The sequence below is a fragment of the Tachypleus tridentatus genome, chromosome 1 (assembly GCF_004210375.1).
Source record: "Tachypleus tridentatus isolate NWPU-2018 chromosome 1, ASM421037v1, whole genome shotgun sequence".
In the NCBI taxonomy this organism is placed as follows: Eukaryota; Metazoa; Arthropoda; class Merostomata; order Xiphosura; family Limulidae; genus Tachypleus; species Tachypleus tridentatus.
In genome coordinates this window covers 11,574,327-11,594,048 of record NC_134825.1, presented here as the reverse complement: position 1 = coordinate 11,594,048, position 19,722 = coordinate 11,574,327, and the positions used below count along the sequence as shown (strand labels likewise).

Sequence of the window (19,722 nt, the reverse complement as noted above, 5' to 3'; positions counted from 1 at the left end):
TTAACAATGAGAATACAGTGTATACTAAAACATTAACATAGGTACAAGAACACACTAAAAAACAAAACAGTACATAATGATCAATAATTTTGCATCACAAAATATAACTTAAAATTCTAACAGAATGTTTCATCAATGTATACTTATAACGATCTCACTTATAAGATAAAATAAAGTGAAATTTCAACTACAATACATAAAAAAAAAAATTATCTAGGAAACTTCGAGCGAGAACCATTCACTTACAAAAAGAACTAGACTCAAAATGAAAGAAAACTAGAAGATACACCTTTAATAACGAATACAGTAGTCATGATTAAAATATTTTGCAAAAGAAAAGTAGGGAAATTACTGTTATACTAACATCAAATGCTCTTAACAGAGAATTATTGAAACGATACAAAAATAAACCCTATAGTATGTGTGTTTGTTTTCTTATAGCACAGCTACATTAGGTTATCTACTGAGTCCACCGAGGGGAATCGAACTGCTGATTTTAGCGTTGTAAATCCGAAGACTTACCGCTGTACCAGCGAGGGACAACCCCTTTACTAAAGACATGTTTCAAGACAGTTCAACCTAATACCAAATAGGAAGAAAAGTTTTACAGATATCATCAAAAGTATTTTATTCACATCAAAACAGTTCTCTTTTTTACACAAAGAAAAGCAACAAAAATAAAAATTACAATAAATATAAAAGAACCACTTTCAGGACACCAAACATGCTCGTCCTTTCAGCTGTAAAGTCGTTATAATGTTACGGTTAATCCCACTATTCGTTGGTAAAAGAGTAATCCAAGAGTTGGCGGTAGGTTGTGATGACTAGCTGCCTTCCCTCTAGTCTTACTGCTAAATTAGGGACGGCTAATGCAGATAGCCCTCGTGTAGCTTTGCGCGAAACCAAAAAACAAAAACTTACAGGACTCGGAAAACGAGAGGCAAAATCCTCTAACACAGACTATAAGTACAACTATAGTTCAACATAATAAATAAACTTTGTATTCCGAAAATTGATTAATCTTATAGTCTAAATTCAGGTAAATCCAGTTCAATACGCACTTTTATCAACATGTGTTATTGGGTTATACTAGTTTCAGAGAATTCCACTCCTCATCAGTAACCCTGAACATAAGTTAACCAAAGATAGACAAGCTGGACCTATATTACAGTGAAAACTATCAAACAGGCTGTTGGTGAGAACTTGCTTTGTTGTCACTATGAGAGAAACCTATTCACTGGATAGGTCCAGCCATATTAGTATGAAGAACTGAACAGTGGCCGATGACACTTTTTCTTCACTTCGCATGTTCAATGCATAGGTTTTTTCTTGCTGTGGCTACAAACCACGTTCACAATAACTATGTTTGGTACGGTTCAATATGATACAAATTACGAAATAAACCACCTGATTTTAACAACTTAAAATAATTTTAAATCCACACATTCTGATACATAATAAAAGCTTCAGTTAGACAAGGTATCTATCTTACAACTATCATACAGCAGACATTAAAAAATGCAAAAGCAAACCCATTTAATAAACAAATGCAATTCTTATACTAGAGCATTTTAACTATGATGGTCAACACAAGAACCATTAGAACTATCGGTAATCACCACTTAACTACATATATAAAGCATAAAAAATATGTCTATTCATTATCTAACTATCCCTCTGTTGCTGGACCAATCTCAAACAAACTTTATGGAATGATAATCTGGAACAAAAAGCATGTTAATTAGAGACAACAACACACTCTCCTTATTATTGCTATTATGGAACATTTATTATCTTAACGTAAGTTAATGTTAACTACGTACGATAGATGGGGCTACATCCTTACATTGTTTTGTTTGTTTGTTTCTGAATTTCACGCAAAGCTACTCGAGGGCTATCTGCACTAGCCATCCCTAATTTAGAACTGTAAGACTAGAGGGAAGGCAACTAGTCATCACCGTCAACTCTTGGGCTACTCTTTTACCAACGAATAGTGGGATTGACCGTCACATTATAACGCCTCCACGGCTTAATCGGCGAGCATGTTTGGTGCGGCGGGGATGCGAACCCGGGACCCTCAGATTACGAGACGCACCCCTTAACCCACCGGGACGTCCTCAAATAAAAATGTCAATTTTTTTATAATTCAATATACACAGTGTTCAGGGAGGGCACACAAACGTCTTATATGTCTCAGAGTGAGCATTAGCATTCTCCGTGGAGAAATACAAAGAAAAATGGCCGACTCTATTGCAATAATACATAAACTCAACTGGAGTTTCTGCTCCAATAGGCGTCGTAAGACCGATAGTCATATAAAAAAGCCATTTCTTGAGTTATACTTACTTCCTAATTTGACTCGCGACGTTTCAACTTTGGTCCATAACTACTGCCAATTACCATTATTAAATAATCACGTGAAACACTATGGAAAGACATTAAACGTTGGGTGCTGAAAGGGCTAACAGAAAATACGCCTACTGCCACTACCTCCTCCTACAAAGTCACCCTGACTATCATTCAGTGTATACAAGTTTTGAGTATATATATATATAGAGAGAGAGAGAGTTATTAAATCTTATACCAAACTTTTAGTGATGTAGTCAATGTTTGTTTCTCTGTAGTTAAGCACAAAGCTACACAATGGGCTATCTGTGCCATGCCCACTACGAGTATCGAAACCTGGTATATATCGACTTAACTCCTCAGACATGCGTCGCTAAACAAAGAAACAAGGTATATATATATATACCTTCTCAACCTGCATAAGGAAAGTTCATTTCCTTTGCACTAACTCAGGCTTCAAGAAGATACTAATATGAGTTATCAGATCTTCAATTTACGGTTTTACATTACAAACTTTATATTGTTCTCTAGGAAAATTAAGGAGTATTGCTAATTGTGGAATACGTTTGTTCAGGACAGTCGTAGAAAACTACAAGTGATACATTGACAAACTGTTCAAAATAACCATAAAGATTTCTAAAGATGGTTATACAAGTAATAGTTAACAAAGAAATCACACAGTCTTATAACAATGGAACCTAGAATTACTGTAAAAAGATACATGAAGATGAACTTGATCGTTTTTTTAAAAATAATCTTAACATTTGAATGGCCAAGCGCGTAAGGCGTGCGACTCGTAATCCGAGGGTCGCTGGTTCGCGCCTGCGTCGCGCCAAACATGCTCGCCCTCGTAGCCGTGGGGGCGTTATAATGTTACGGTCAATCCCACTATTCGTTGGTAAAAGAGTAGCTCAAGAGTTGGCGGTGGGTGGTGATGACTAGCTGCCTTCCCTCTAGTCTTACACTACTAAATTAGGGACGGCTCGGTGCAGTGGGCTAACAACCTACTCACTTAAATACTTGTTGAAGAATCTGCAAGCGATTGCGGCTCTATGTTCCTAAATGGAATCTAATGGTGATAACTAACTAACATTTGAATAATTTACATCAAATCCATTCTAACATTAAAAAATGTTACTTTCTGCTAAATGGCGTAAAATATTTATGTCGTGTTTCTTAAAATCATCTTTTATATATATTTTTAAGCTATTTGTTCTGTTGTTTCTGCGTTGTTAGTTTTAACAGACTCGTTGTGATAAACTCCAGAAGATCAAAGTGGACATCAAGAACCGTATGGTGTTGGCTCCTGGTTACAGCAATGAAAGGGGCTTTAGAAGACCTGAACCAGGTGGTAGACAAACTGCACAGCTAATTGCTATTCCTATATCTCTCAGTACTGCAAAAGGTAAAGTGTAGTAGGTTAAGTAAGAAGAAGGATGATGGTAGGAAGTCACTAGAAGTGGAATATTACTCAAGTTATTTACATATGATGGTAGTATGAGAAGGATGGGAAGTCACTAGAAGTGGAATATTACTCAAGTTATTTACATATGATGGTAGTATGAGAAGGATGGGAAGTCACTAGAAGTGGAATATTACTCAAGTTATTTACATATGATGGTAGTATGAGAAGGATGGGAAGTCACTAGAAGTGGAATATTACTCAAGTTATTTACATATGATGGTAGTATGAGAAGGATGGGAAGTCACTAGAAGTGGAATATTACTCAAGTTATTTACATATGATGGTAGTATGAGAAGGATGGGAAGTCACTAGAAGTGGAATATTACTCAAGTTATTTACATATGATGGTAGTATGAGAAGGATGGGAAGTCACTAGAAGTGGAATATTACTCAAGTTATTTACATATGATGGTAGTATGAGAAGGATGGGAAGTCACTAGAAGTGGAATATTACTCAAGTTATTTACATATGATGGTAGTATGAGAAGGATGGGAAGTCACTAGAAGTGGAATATTACTCAAGTTATTTACATATGATGGTAGTATGAGAAGGATGGGAAGTCACTAGAAGTGGAATATTACTCAAGTTATTTACATATGATGGTAGTATGAGAAGGATGGGAAGTCACTAGAAGTGGAATATTACTCAAGTTATTTACATATGATGGTAGTATGAGAAGGATGGGAAGTCACTAGAAGTGGAATATTACTCAAGTTATTTACATATGATGGTAGTATGAGAAGGATGGGAAGTCACTAGAAGTGGAATATTACTCAAGTTATTTACATATGATGGTAGTATGAGAAGGATGGGAAGTCACTAGAAGTGGAATATTACTCAAGTTATTTACATATGATGGTAGTATGAGAAGGATGGGAAGTCACTAGAAGTGGAATATTACTCAAGTTATTTACATATGATGGTAGTATGAGAAGGATGGGAAGTCACTAGAAGTGGAATATTACTCAAGTTATTTACATATGATGGTAGTATGAGAAGGATGGGAAGTCACTAGAAGTGGAATATTACTCAAGTTATTTACATATGATGGTAGTATGAGAAGGATGGGAAGTCACTAGAAGTGGAATATTACTCAAGTTATTTACATATGATGGTAGTATGAGAAGGATGGGAAGTCACTAGAAGTGGAATATTACTCAAGTTATTTACATATGATGGTAGTATGAGAAGGATGGGAAGTCACTAGAAGTGGAATATTACTCAAGTTATTTTACATATGATGGTAGTATGAGAAGGATGGGAAGTCACTAGAAGTGGTAATATTACTAGAAGTCGTTATTTACATATGATGGTAGTATGAGAAGGATGGGAAGTCACTAGAAGTGGAATATTACTCAAGTTATTTACATATGATGGTAGTATGAGAAGGATGGGAAGTCACTAGAAGTGGAATATTACTCAAGTTATTTACATATGATGGTAGTATGAGAAGGATGGGAAGTCACTAGAAGTGGAATATTACTCAAGTTATTTACATATGATGGTAGTATGAGAAGGATGGGAAGTCACTAGAAGTGGAATATTACTCAAGTTATTTACATATGATGGTAGTATGAGAAGGATGGGAAGTCACTAGAAGTGAAATATTACTCAAGTTATTTACATATGATGGTAGTATGAGAAGGATGGGAAGTCACTAGAAGTGGAATATTACTCAAGTTATTTACATATGATGGTAGTATGAGAAGGATGGGAAGTCACTAGAAGTGGAATATTACTCAAGTTATTTACATATGATGGTAGTATGAGAAGGATGGGAAGTCACTAGAAGTGGAATATTACTCAAGTTATTTACATATGATGGTAGTATGAGAAGGATGGGAAGTCACTAGAAGTGGAATATTACTTAAGTTATTTACATATGATGGTAGTATGAGAAGGATGGGAAGTCACTAGAAGTGGAATATTACTCAAGTTATTTACATATGATGGTAGTATGAGAAGGATGGGAAGTCACTAGAAGTGGAATATTACTCAAGTTATTTACATATGATGGTAGTATGAGAAGGATGGGAAGTCACTAGAAGTGGAATATTACTCAAGTTATTTACATATGATGGTAGTATGAGAAGGATGGGAAGTCACTAGAAGTGGAATATTACTCAAGTTATTTACATATGATGGTAGTATGAGAAGGATGGGAAGTCACTAGAAGTGAAATATTACTCAAGTTATTTACATATGATGGTAGTATGAGAAGGATGGGAAGTCACTAGAAGTGGAATATTACTCAAGTTATTTACATATGATGGTAGTATGAGAAGGATGGGAAGTCACTAGAAGTGGAATATTACTCAAGTTATTTACATATGATGGTAGTATGAGAAGGATGGGAAGTCACTAGAAGTGGAATATTACTCAAGTTATTTACATATGATGGTAGTATGAGAAGGATGGGAAGTCACTAGAAGTGGAATATTACTCAAGTTATTTACATATGATGGTAGTATGAGAAGAATGGGAAGTCACTAGAAGTGAAATATTACTCAAGTTATTTACATATGATGGTAGTATGAGAAGGATGGGAAGACACTAGAAGTGAAATATTACTCAAGTTATTTACATATGATAGTAGTATGAGAAGAATGGGAAGTTATGTCACCAAGGGCAATACTAGAGGTAATAATCGTAATCCTGGAGATGACACTGTTACTTATGGTAACAGCGACAGTGGTTGTGGTTCCAAGATTAGCAGAGGTAAATGGGTGGGGCCTCTTTACTAGCCTTATTGTCCGGTAGCAGCGGAGTTGAGAAGGCAAGTTATGGTGGTCTTGACAGCATCAGAAGAAGTGATGGCGACTTTGGGAGCATTGACAGACGCTATAATAGCAAAGAAGATCATATTAGTGGCTATGGTAACACTGCTGGTCATGACAGCATTAGAGGAAGTGATGACTGGGAGTAGTGATAAACGTTATAATAGCAGATAAGATGATATTAGTGGCTGAGGTAACACTTGTGGTTTTGATAGGATTAGAGAAAGTGGTGATGACAGTCGTTACAGAAGCTTAGATTATTACAATAGTGGTAGATATAATTGTAGAAAAAGCGGTAGTAGTTAACATAGAAATGGTAGCGAATATATCGAACACTGTGATAATGGTTATATCAGCAGTGGCAGAAGTAGCGGTGCTGATAGCAATAGAAGTTTTAATAATTTTTGGTTGAAATTAAAAAAGAAAAGAATAGAGAAAGAATCACTTTATTTACAACGGAGACATTATATAATAGATTTCATACAATTTACTTGTCATATTAATATTAAAATAACTGTAAATATTTTGCTATAATGGAAATGATTTTGGATGTTTCGAAATGCAATATTGTCCTCAAGGAAGAAAAACAAGTTATAAAGTGATTGTAAAATGTCCAACAATTATTGTCTCATACCATAGAGCGTCAAATAAAACCACTTACTATTTCTCGAGCTCCTTAATGCCTCTAAACAAAGAAATAAAACCAAAGTAAAAGTTATCACCAGAACATTAATTATTAAGGTTTATTTATTAATTATCAAATTTTAGTTCACTATAACGACCGTGATGAAGACTAAATTTTCTGTAAAATCTGTTAATTAATAGAACCATTGCTTCCTGTGCATGAGAATTTGTCTTTTCTAAAAAACAACTTGTTTTTCTATCATTTTTTACAAGAGCATTGTATTACACAGTTTACATTTATCTCAGTGTGTGTATTATAGCGAAATAGTTGTTCTTGCTGTTTGTTTCAGACTCTGTGCTCTCTTCGCCACTTCGTTATTAATTCTGTTTTTACCTACTATTTCAAGAAACAAAACTATTTTTAAACTGTCAGGGTTCGCGCCCGAGAACTAAACAAACAAACCTACTATTTCAAGAAACAAAACTATTTTTAACTGAAGGATTTTATCATTTGCTCTTAGCTTGAAATAAATATCTAAGTAACATTGTTTTCTGTTTCGTTAATTCCAGTAAACGAGCTATTCAATATCCAAAACAATGGTATTACCACAATAAACCAACTGATGATTGTCATATTTTCAATGCAATGTGTCCAGAAAACAACGACGCTGAAATACCAAGACTAACCTCCTATTTTTCAGCGAACCCTATAATAAACTCATTTCCAGCTTACGGGGAATGAAAAAACAACAACAAGAGATTTCTCTGAAGATTTAAGTATCATTTTCAAACAATTAGGCCCTACATAGCTAAGGAGTTAAGGCACTCGACTCGTAATCTGAGGGACGCTGGTTCGAATCCCTGTCACAAGAAACATGTCCGCCCTTACAGCCGTGGGAGTGTTATAATGTGACGGTCGATCCCACTATTTGTTGGTAAAAGAATAGCCCAAGAGTTAGCGGTGGGTGGTAATAACTAGTTGCCTTCCCTCTACTCTTATACTGCTAAATAGTCTTCGTGTAGCTTTGCGCGAAATTCAAGAAACAAACAAACCACACTAGAGCTTTCAAGGGAGGGATTAAACCTCAATTAAGTCTGTAGCATATCTTTAATGTTAATGGCACAATTTATTTTTAGGACTCCTCTATAGACAATAGCATGTTAGCAGGCCCGGCATGGCCAAGCGTGTTAAGGCGTGCAACTCGTAATCTGAGGATCGCGGGTCCGTATCCCGGTCGCGCCAAACATGCTCGCCCTTTCAGCCGTGGGGGCGTTATAATGTGATGGTCAATCCCACTATTCGTTGGTAAAAGAGTAGCCCAAGAGTTGGCGGTGGGTGGTGATGACTAGCTTCCTTCCGTCTAGTCTTACACTGCTAAATTAGGGACGGCTAGCACAGATAGCCCTCGAGTAGCTTTGTGCGAAATTCCAAAACAAACAAACAAACAAAGCATGTTAACGACCAAAGCGTAGGATAGAAACCAGTAAGTAATTAGTGACCATTAATAAAATAAGCGAATAATGAATAAGTAGGCTTAGGTGATCATCTATGCAACAAACAAAAACAAAGAGGATTTGAATATAAAAGAAACAATTGGTTTTTAAAATCAAAGAGTTATGATACAAAACAGTAAAACGTGTGTTTTGGCATATACAAAAATAAAGAACGTTGTATATTAACACACACACAAAAGAAACATAGCTTCACACTTAAGAAAACACATACATTTTGATACATAAATGGATAACGTAGTTTACAAGAGACAAAAAACAATTAAAATAACGAGAAAGATACTGATCTTTGTTACTGTCTAAAACTCTTGTTTGCTTTCGGAACGTTCAATAGACGTATATTTTTATAAAGTAAAACGTGATAAACTTAGTACGTGAATAACCAATGAGCAACTTGCTTTAAGGCTGTACATTACACACTTCCCGTTAAAAATTAAAATATTTCCACGATGTAGGTGGTGTGGCAATTTTCCCTTTTTAAACTAGCCAACAGTAATTCCACCCTGCTTGCTATGCTTCACATAAAACCACGTAAATAACCTATTTCGTTTCCTAAATTTGCCCTTATTTGGAATTTTACTTTATAATTCTAGCGTACAAATACTCCCACATAGATGTAGAGTTTGACACATAATGTTTTAAGTAAAAACAAGTGTAAATCACCAAAGTAACATCATTTTTCTACTTCACACATACACGAAAGATAGAAGGTATTGAAGTATACAAGATTAAAAGAATGGTGTTTGGTTTCAAAACCTTAAAATACTTTTCAGTTATTTTCATAACATTTTGAGGTTGTTGTCGTCAACTAACTCTAAAAACTAGGGCTCAGCATGACCAGGTGGTTAAGGCACTCGACTCGTAATCCGAGGATCGCGGGTTCGAATCCCTGTCACACCAAACATGCTCGCCTTGTTAGCCGTGGCGTTTTATTATGTGAGGGTCAATCCCACTATTCGTTTGTAAAAGAGTAGCCCAAGAGTTGGCGATGGGTGGTGATGATTAGCTGCCTTCCCTCTAGTCTTACACTGCTAAATTAGGGACGGCTAGCGCAGATAGCCCTCGTGTAGCTTCGCGCGGAATTCAAACCAAATCTAAAAACTAGACCATTTCAATACACAAAAGCAGGATTTTGATAATTTTTATTCATTCATATAATTTCTATTGTAAATAATTACAACTGCATGATTCCACAAACATTTATGCTACCTTAGATAAATACTATGTAGTAAAGTGACTATGACGTAGTGGCTGAGGTTGATAAAAGTGAATGTTATTATATTGAGTACTTTATTACTTAAAAAAACACGTACACTTACCAAATTTTGTGCCCACGTAACACAGAATCGAATGAAATTTAACGGAATGATACATCTTGATATTACGTTTTCCTTGCCCATGAACATTCAGTAGCCTAAGCCTTATAGATACGATAGGTTTTTAATATGATTATCATACATAACGCCAAGTAAAAAAAAAACAACAACATTTCTCATCACATATTTTTGGAATGCTGAAAGAAGGAAGCTTTTAATTAGGAACCTGATTTATTTGTTCCTTAAACACCAAAGTAATACATATAATTGGTGTTTTCAAATATAAATAACGCTATTCGCAAGTATCAACCTTGCTCAAAGTAAAACTAGATATAAATTATTAAATTATCGTCAATCAAGTTGTTGTATAGGTGGTGCTTCAATCAAACTCTTGGAAGTCGTCGTAGAAATTTGAAAACAAAAAAATTAAGTCGCCGACAATTTCTTGTTTTGAATTTTCGCTCAAAGCTACTCGAGAGCTATCTGTGCTAGCCGTCCCTAATTTTGCAGTGTAAGACTAGAGGGAAGGCAGCTAGTCATCACCACCCACCGCCAACTCTTGGGCTACTCTTTTTACCAACGAAAAGTGGGATTGACCGTAACATTATAACGCCCCCATGGCTGGGAGGGCGAGCATGTTTAGCGCGACTCGGATGCGAACCCGCGACCCTCAGATTACGTGCGCATGCCTTAACGCGCTCGGCCATGCCGGGCCCCGACAATTTCTAAACGTAAAAAATTGTTGAGAAATCAATTACATTTTATCTGGCTTAAACGCAACTCAAGCAATACTTAAACCTGGCGAATTTCACTCAATGCAACCAGTTCAATAATAAGGATTCTAAATAATAAGCTTGTATATGAACTAAAAATATGTAATTTTAAATTTTACAGCACAAACAGTTAATCTTGGATCGGGTGCTCCCTCACTTTTCCATCTCATGGCCCATCGGAATAACCAAGCAACTATCGGGGGCTCATGTGGGGATGTGAGGGTTACTGTATAATATATTTCAATGAAATGTGCAACCTCTTCTTGCTTTGTTGTTGTTGTTCTATCTTTTTTTTAAAAAGAATGTTATAAATAGCTAAAAATAAAAGTTTGTTTATGTTTCACTATGTCTTGTTTGGGAACCGCTGCCGTATAGTTATATAACAGGTCACAAAAGTGATATAACGATTAAATACAATAGAAACATTGCTATACAAGAATTATGCTTGCAGCTAGGCAACATCCTAGATAGAGAGGCTAGAGATATTAAACCTTGGAACTATTATCGATACAAGTAATTGCATAAGGCGTGACGTGCTATTTTGGTGCAGTAGGTTGACTTCCTGGAGATTAGTAGCATAGCAAGTGTAACGTGTAAACCCGCGAGCATCTCGTGAGTACGTATGATGTTGTAACCGCCAGATATTGGGGGGGGAGGAAAGTGATTTGGATGTAGAACACCATGCACCTCTGATGCAGACTTGACATACTGAAAACCATTTGAACTGACACACGAAGCGAAAGTCGCTGATTCAAAAAATAAAAAATAGTAAAATGGTGAAACTATGAGTAGAGAAGAGATACTGTTGTTTCTTTCTTACCGCTAATGTGTTTCTTTTAAACTTATCTGCACGTTTGAGTGTAATTATCTACGTGGTTATTTCAGTGTCAGTAAAAAACTAATTTGTATTGATACCAGCTGAGCGTAAAACACTAACAAACCAAAACATTATACGAAGGATAATGATAAATAATAGTTCCTTCTTTCTTTCGTTTTTAAATCTCCAAGGACCTTATTATATACTATATTATATACTAATTGTTTTGTGGAAGGGAATAACTGTTATATATGATTTAATATTTGTTTTCAAATTCAAATTAAAACGTTTATAAAAAAAAGATATTAAAAATACGCCTTATTTCATGGTGTTTTTACCTCCCTTCCTTTTCTCGGGCATAGTTCCTAAAAGAAAATAGCCTATATATACCACAAGACAGTTTTCAATAGCATACAAAAAAAAAAACTACGGTAATCGAACCAGCCAACTGTGGGTAATGCAAGCGAGAACTTTATAAACAAAGAGGAAATGTTTCCTATTTCAGTTTTTTTTTATCCCTTTTCTTAGGCAAAAACCCCATCATAATGGCTCATCTCCATAGTAACATCGAAAAACAGGGTATCTGTGCTTGTCCCAGTGTAACACTAGAGGGAAGGCAGTCATCACCACCCACCGCCAACTTTGGGGGATAGTGGGATTGACCGTCACATTATACGGCTGGAGGGCGAGATGCGATGCGGGCGCGAACCCGCGACCCTCGGATTAGTTGCACGCCTTATAGGCCATGCCAGGCCGACATCGAAAACAAATCATATTTTGGGAATAAGTACGCTAGAATTATATTTAGTTCAGTTACCCATAACAGTTAGTATATTTGTATAATATACAGCTATACGTGGAACAGAATGACAAGTAATAATTTAAAACTAACATTTTGGCACACATATTATGTGAAAACTCTCAAAGTTGACAGTATACTACTGCATTTCTCAACTTTTCTTGAACTCTCATCTCTAGCATAGCGTGGGATACATGCATATAACTAAAAACACCTGTTTTATAGGTGATGGCTGCCTAACAAATAAAGAAGCCTCACCCTTCTGGAGTTGTCGGGAGAATCTCGGTCACTGACGGGCTGCACGTGAGATTTTAGTATAATTATGACCCCTTAAGGGCAGGTGAGAACGGAAGGGCATTAGTATACCGTTTTGTATTGTGTTGTAATATGGAACTACAAACATTTATATAGTATTTTTTTCTCCTCTTGCCCTAGAAACAGAAGTTTGATAGGATATATAAACCTCGCAGAAATGTACAAAGAATAGTTTTAGAATCTGACAGAATCAGATCGTCAATCAGGAAATATGTTGACTAAGGTGAGTTTATCTTATGTGTCAAGATAACTTTGTGATACGTCTTGAATGTCTACGAAGTTCTCAAACAATGTTTTTTTTTCGTTTTCATTTCTCTACAAGTTAATTAATATGTCACTACACTTCCCATCTCCATGCTATGTTTATATTTTAGCACCTAATGTTGAATATTTCTTAACTGTTCTTGCAATACTGAGTAGTTATAAGTATCGCAGGATTATGTAAAAGTACTACTGGCACCTTGAAAACATTCATTAGTAATATAACAGAATCCTGTGTCTGCAAGTAGTACGTTATTAATACGATTTGATATTAGAAAGCAGAGTGTTAGATCATGGTGAGAAGTTCCATCTTGAATACAGCTTTAACAGTGTTCAGATTCTTCAATATAAGTAACTTTGAAATACTACTTGTATGATCTGAAAGTAAGGTGAAATGACGATACAATACCTGAGTAATAATAAAGAATAAAAAAAGATATTGATATTCTATCATATAGTAAAATAATTAATGCCAAGGCTCTATATAATTGTGATTCGAGTTTCTAATGAAATAAGTTTAGGCTTTTTTTTAAGGCTTTCTCTGCTCAGTGTAACAGTATAACGTCTTCTGTTAATAAGTCAGATTCTTCTCACTAGGTAGTGCTGTTGTGCTGTATGATCAGCTGGATCACTTGTACCCATCAGACTCATATGGAACTTCACTTCCGGTTCAAGCTTTTCAGTCACCCGAGTTATACAAAGGCAGAGAAACCTATAGACCTGATGTGTATGAGGTACAATCGAATTAGCACAAATAGTTTAGTGACACATAAGTAACCTAAACTTTTAAATGTTATTTCTAGTTAAGACTAAAATCCTTCGGTTAACAGAATAGTAAAACTTAAACATTTTAGGTGTTTCAAATTTTATAAAACAAAAATAACTTTAAAAAAAAATTATTTCTCATTCCTATATGCTAAAATTCCGAATACTGAAATGTTTAAAGTATTCGTTATTTGAAAGATTAATTTAGTGATTTAGCCCGTTATTATACACGGTTGTAAAGAATTATGAACTTCTTCCATTACCAACAAAAATAAGAGTGAAGTAACCTTCTACCGATTATCATGAAAGGTTTGATGTAGTTTCGAAGCATTCTTATAAATACCCTTTAAAATTATACTCTTAAAACTTTTGATGCAGGTTTTAATTAAATTTTGATCGAAGTTAATAAAGATTATATCACAGGTTTTATAAGTCTTTAACTTTGTTTTAGCTCAGAACTGCGCAATGAACCATCTGTGTTTATCGCCCGAGGAGATCGAATCCGAGTTTTAGCATTATAAATCTTTAGTCTTTCCACTTAGCCAAGGGTACCTATCTGTAAGCCTCCCAATCGTACATAAGTGTCAGTGTCTAGCAGTTATTCAACTGTAGTAAATAATGCTAAAAGGTGTCACTTTTTTCTATTTAAACCTGAAACAATTTCTTGCAACCAAGGTCAACAGTTTGGTGAACTGACAAGCGGACTTTCGCTGATCGAATTAGTTGTAGATTATTTGAAAGACAATTATAAAAGTGGGTGGAGAGAATATTTCTTCATCTTTCGTGTTTGGTTTGTTTTGAATTTCGCGCAAAGCTACTCGAGGGCTATCTGTGCTAGCCGTCCCTAATTTAGCAGTGTAAGACTAGAGGGAAAGCAGCTAGTCATCACCACCCACCGCCAACTCTTGGCCTACTCTTTTACCAACGAAAAATGTGATTGACTGTCACATTATACACTCCCACGGCTGGGAGGGCGAGCATGTTTAGCGCGACCGGAATTCAAACCCGCGACTATCAGATTACGAGTCGAGTGCTTCAACCACCCTCCATGTCGGGCCTCTCCTGTTAGAAAGAACAAATAAAGCAGTTAGTTGTTTGGTATATGAGCATTATATAATATTCCAAGGAGTTTTATTTCTTATTTTTACGGTGTTACTCGATTGATGATGGATTCTATACAAGATATTAAAATATGAGTCACAAATTTCATCACTTTCACAGCAGGAGCCACCAAAGCCTTTCAGTTTTGGCTATCAGTCTCAAGACGATGATGGCAACATCCAGCAACGAGAAGAGGCAGGAGACGAAAGCGGGAATGTGCAGGGAAACTACGGCTATACTGATTCTTATGGTCTTTTCCGTAAAGTAAACTACGTCGCTGATGCCGATGGCTTCCGTGCGGACATCGAATCCAACGAACCAGGAATCACCAGTGACGATCCGGCCTTTGTGCAGATCGACAGCAAAGAACCTCCTGCACATATTCAGGAAACCTACTATGCTCCAAGTAAACCCAAGGCATTTATAGGGTCAACAGATCGCAGCAACAGCCAACCACGGCGTTACCTGGCTCCTCGTCCTGCTCCAGCCCGAGGGGCTCTGACCTATCCTTCCCCCTACGGTGTGAATCCTGCTACGTTATCAATCAGGGGACTCTCCGTTTCACCTCAAGGAGTGGTTAACAGAAGCGGATTCGCTGTTCCACCTCACGGAGCCATTAGCACAAGTGGACTCTCCGTTTCGCCATATAAACTGAACAAATATCATGCCCCTTCATTCACAGCTGCCAATTATTAGCAGTTGAGCAGGAGTTCGAGTTGTACGTAAACTATGATAGTTTAGTGTTAACTTTCATGACTCAGTTTTGTCTTTACTTCTTTAAAGCAGGGTTAGTTGTAACTATGAATACTTCTTATTTAATATAGTGATATTGTATTATTTATACTATCATAAAAGTGCTCTATGCTATCATTATTTTACATTATTTAAATGATAACCTGAAAACAAAACAGATTCTCATCGAAACGGCAAAAACAGTTTGGTGTTTTCTGTTGAAACATTCCTGTGTTGTATTACACATGATGTCCTCTCGCTTGACAATTATTGTGGTTAAGGCTATTTCATCATGTTTCAATGTTTGTTTATGAATAAAGATCAAATATCACAAACAATACTTGTTTTTACTTTTACAAACAAACAGTTGGTTTTCTATTCTTCACAAAGTACCACAATTTGCTTGAGTGTGGCCTTCCTGGAAAGTGTACCGGGGTGCGGATGAAGTGTTCATGTCCCACTACAGTACCTCTGATATTGCTGGCTGGTTACCTTCCTTCTGGTCGGTAGTTCAATAGGGTCTACTGTGTTATTTTGCTCATTTATTACATAGTGTGATGTTCAGATGGAAAATACGAATTGTAACTAAAGTAAAGCGTACATATATATATATATATACTAAAGGTAAAAAAAATTACAGTATATATATGTACACATATTATTAATTCATTCTATAATTATTCATGTAGGCGATGAATAATTATACTTTAAAGAGTTGTAGTAGCTAAATAAACCATCTCGATAAACGTACATTTAAATACATAATAATAAAATAATGTATAAAAAAGATCGAAAGCAGTAAACAAATATCAAAAATATATAAGAATAGGAAAGATTTATTTTATGTAAAGTTAGACATAAGTATTTATATATGTACATATATTATTGATTGTTCATTTTGTGAAATCTTACTCTTAAGTTATTCAAGGCCTATCTACGCCTTATGTCCCTGATTCAGGAATTATAGATTAGAGAGAAGACAGCTAGTCAACGCCAGCTGTTGCTAAGCTGGGGATTACTCTTTACCAATTAAAATTATGATTGATCATTACATTATCACGCCCCACGGATAAAAGGACGAGCGTATTTGATGACAGGATTCGTTCCATCGATTCTTAAGTCGCAAGTTGAGCGCCAAACAATGAAGCCAATATTATTGAATGGTTGACGACAATTACTTAAGAAAGAATAAAAATATATTAGTTTCTCTGTGTTGTTTTTTTTTAAATTGAGTAATTTGTTTATTTATTTTTTACTGTACGTTTGGAAGATAATATTTAAGAGTATTTTGTTATATCATAAAAATATTAAATACATAATGTTATTTTAAGGGACGCATTTCACATTTATTTTATTTTTTTCTGTTACTTAAATAACAATGTGAAACACTGCAAGAAAGGATGGCTAGAAAAGTGACGGAGTTTTGAATTTTTTAGTTACATTAGTATAGGCCCAGCATTGCCAGGTGGGTTAAGGTATTCGATTCGTAATCTGAGGATCGTGAGTTCGAATCCCCGTCGCACCAAACATGCTCGCCCTTTCAGCCGTGGGGGCGTTATAATGTGACGGTCAGCCCCACTATTTGTTGGTAAAAGAGTAGCCTAGGAGTTGGCTGTGGGTGGTGATGACCAGCTGTATTCCCTTTAGTCTTGCACTGCTAAATTATGGACGGCTAGCGCAGATAGTCTTCGAGTAGCTTTGAGCGAAATTTAAAACAAACCAAAACCTTTTCTCTAAAAAATAAATCAATCCAGTGTTCAGACGGTCCTGGAAAGAGTTTATAAGCCAGACAAATAAAATAATTTGATTAAGAACACTTTATATGATGTTTACTTGCAATCAGATCCCTGACTAGACCTTTTGTACATGTATATTTCATTCCTCGAGTTCATTCTAACAACATAAAAAACAGCTAATTCAACGTTGGAGATTGAAATAAAAAACAACAACAACAAAACATTAAACAACTTTCGAACTACTGAGAGAGTTAACGATTTTTTTTACATCACTTCCTGGAGAGCGCAACATGATAAACGACACTAATAACTCTTGTGACAAGGTTGGTAGAAAGGTGAAAGCAAATTGATATAAAATGGGCTAGAACAGAACAAAATGGGTGAAAACATTTACTACTGTTACGTTAGATAGGTTTAAAAAATGAGATTGATAAAAATATCTGTGTTTAACTAGAACGTGTAATTAGAGCTTTGATTCTTCGTTTTCTTATGAATTTTTCAGTTAACTGTTTCTGTTTTATATTAATTCAATCATTTTTATGTGTTAAACACTCAGTATAAAGACATTTTCAGTTTTTAGTTTGTACAGAGAAAGTTCTATTATTGTTTCGAAAATTTTATTAGCATGCATTTCTTTCGTTACCTCGGGTTTTGTACTTATATCACTCATTATTTCTTTTTTAATATTTTCAATGTATTTGTTTTTACTATTAATAAAAAATTATTTTAACATCAGCGTACCTGAATATGGTAATTATTTGTGCGAAATTCAGAAAACAAACGTCGGTCAGTATAGAAGCCTTTAAATTTATAATAAATTATTGTTATAAACTATTAATTTGTCAAAAATGTGAAAACATTTATACTCTAACACATATTAATAAACTTTTTCTGTAGGAAGTGAACTGTTTTTTAGCATTTTAATAGAAAATACAATTTATCTGCACAACAATACTCAGATAAACCCAAGAGTTGGCGATCGGTGGTGATGACTAGTTATCTTCCCTCTAGTCTTACACTACTAAATTAGGGACGGCTAGCGCAGATAGCCCTCGTGTAGTTTTGCGCGAATTTCAAAACAAAACAAAAGTTAATGCCACGATTAGGAAAAAAACAACAACAAATCAAATTACAAAATTATTTTATTGAAAAGAATGAAGTAAAATCACATTGAAAACAAGCTAATTGATAGAAAGACAAATGAAATGATTCGCTTGGTCCCTGGATGGTCGAGCAAAATTGTATTACATATTTGTCGTATCGTTTGAATATTCAATAACAATAATAAAATCAAGGTATAGAAGATAGCTTTGAATGAACTTATAAAATCAAATAATAATAATAATTTATTAATAAATAAAAAATCAAACTTTAAGGCATGAGTTTACAATAAAATAAAAATACAGGTTTAAGAAAACTTCCAGCAGTAAGAAACACACAAATAAAGCTCTGCGAAAATAAACAAATTAAATAGTTTTAATCATACAAGAATTGCAAGACTGTCCAACAACAAAACAACTCATTCAAGATTAATTACAAAACACCCATTACTCTAGCATTCATCCTGTTTTCATTGTCAAACTTGCTGTTGAAACGTATGAGTCGGCTCGTTTTTTTTGTTAAAATACTTTATAGTTTTTATTTTTTATTAACTAATGATTTTGTATGAGATTCATCATAAACGATCTACATTTGTTAGGTAAAATTCCGATAACTCAAGACTCGACTGGCAAATCGATGTTTTAAATGTCTTAAAAGTTCGACTGTCTGGCGTCTACCTCAGTCGACCTTGCTCTCGATGACTTGTGGTAAATTAATGACCTTTGATTTGGTATTTGTGCTCTAGTTTTCTCTGTGATTTTCTCTGAAGTCACTTTTTGGATATGGTACGTATTACCACAAAGAACGTTCGAATGTCAGCCTGTCAAGAGGTTCGTGCAACACTTCTTAGAAAACAAACAGTGAAAAAACACGAGCGCTTTTGTTATTATTGTTATTTTGAATTAAGCACAAAGCTACACAATGGGCTATTTGTGCTCTGCCCACCACGGGTATTGAAACCCGGTTCTCAGCGTTGTAAGTCCGCAGACATACCGTTGAGCCACTGGAGGGCTAGCTCCTTTGTTCACCTCTTGTTTTAAAAGCCAAAATCTACGCAATGGGCTATCGGCGCTGGAATCAAACTCAAACTTTTGGCATCATAAGACATTCAACTTAGTGTTATTATGCCCCACAGTGGCTCAGCGGAAGCCTGCGGACTTACAACGCTAAAACCCGGGTTTCGATACCAGTGGTGGGCAAAGCACAGATAATAGCCCATTGTGTAGCTTTGTGCTTAATTCAAAACAACAACTACTGTTATTATTTTAAAACCGGTAATTA

General features: G+C 35.4%; 2 protein-coding genes across 2 annotated transcripts in view; both read left to right on the top strand.

Annotated features, from left to right (window-relative positions):
* The first annotated feature begins 6,534 nt into the window (after window positions 1–6,534).
* LOC143224807 (uncharacterized) lies at window positions 6,535–15,766 on the top strand. Its single transcript, XM_076453173.1, has 5 exons — window positions 6,535–6,688; window positions 10,936–11,022; window positions 12,160–12,210; window positions 13,604–13,740; window positions 14,993–15,766. The coding sequence occupies exons 1-5, from the start codon at window positions 6,535–6,537 to the stop codon at window positions 15,566–15,568; spliced, it is 1,005 nt and encodes a 334-aa protein (XP_076309288.1). The 3' UTR covers window positions 15,569–15,766.
* Window positions 15,767–19,223: 3,457 nt separating this feature from the next.
* The window catches only part of LOC143224749 (TOX high mobility group box family member 4-B-like), a 21,068-nt gene continuing 20,569 nt past the window's right edge, over window positions 19,224–19,722 (top strand). The window contains exon 1 of the mRNA XM_076453050.1: window positions 19,224–19,271. Within this exon, the coding sequence (XP_076309165.1) occupies window positions 19,224–19,271 (48 nt within the window). The remainder of the gene's footprint in view (window positions 19,272–19,722) is intronic.

What these genes read in the sequence shown, in the direction of transcription:
- LOC143224807 (XM_076453173.1), top strand. Translation starts at nt 6,535, where the DNA reads ATGGGTGGGGCCTCTTTACTAGCCTTATTGTCCGGTAGCAGCGGAGTT. An exon ending in AGATCATATTAGTGGCTATG is followed by an intron (nt 6,689 to 10,935) that starts GTAACACTGCTG and finishes TAAATTTTACAG; the next exon opens with CACAAACAGTTAATCTTGGA. An exon ending in AGCAACTATCGGGGGCTCAT is followed by an intron (nt 11,023 to 12,159) that starts GTGGGGATGTGA and finishes CCCTTTTCTTAG; the next exon opens with GCAAAAACCCCATCATAATG.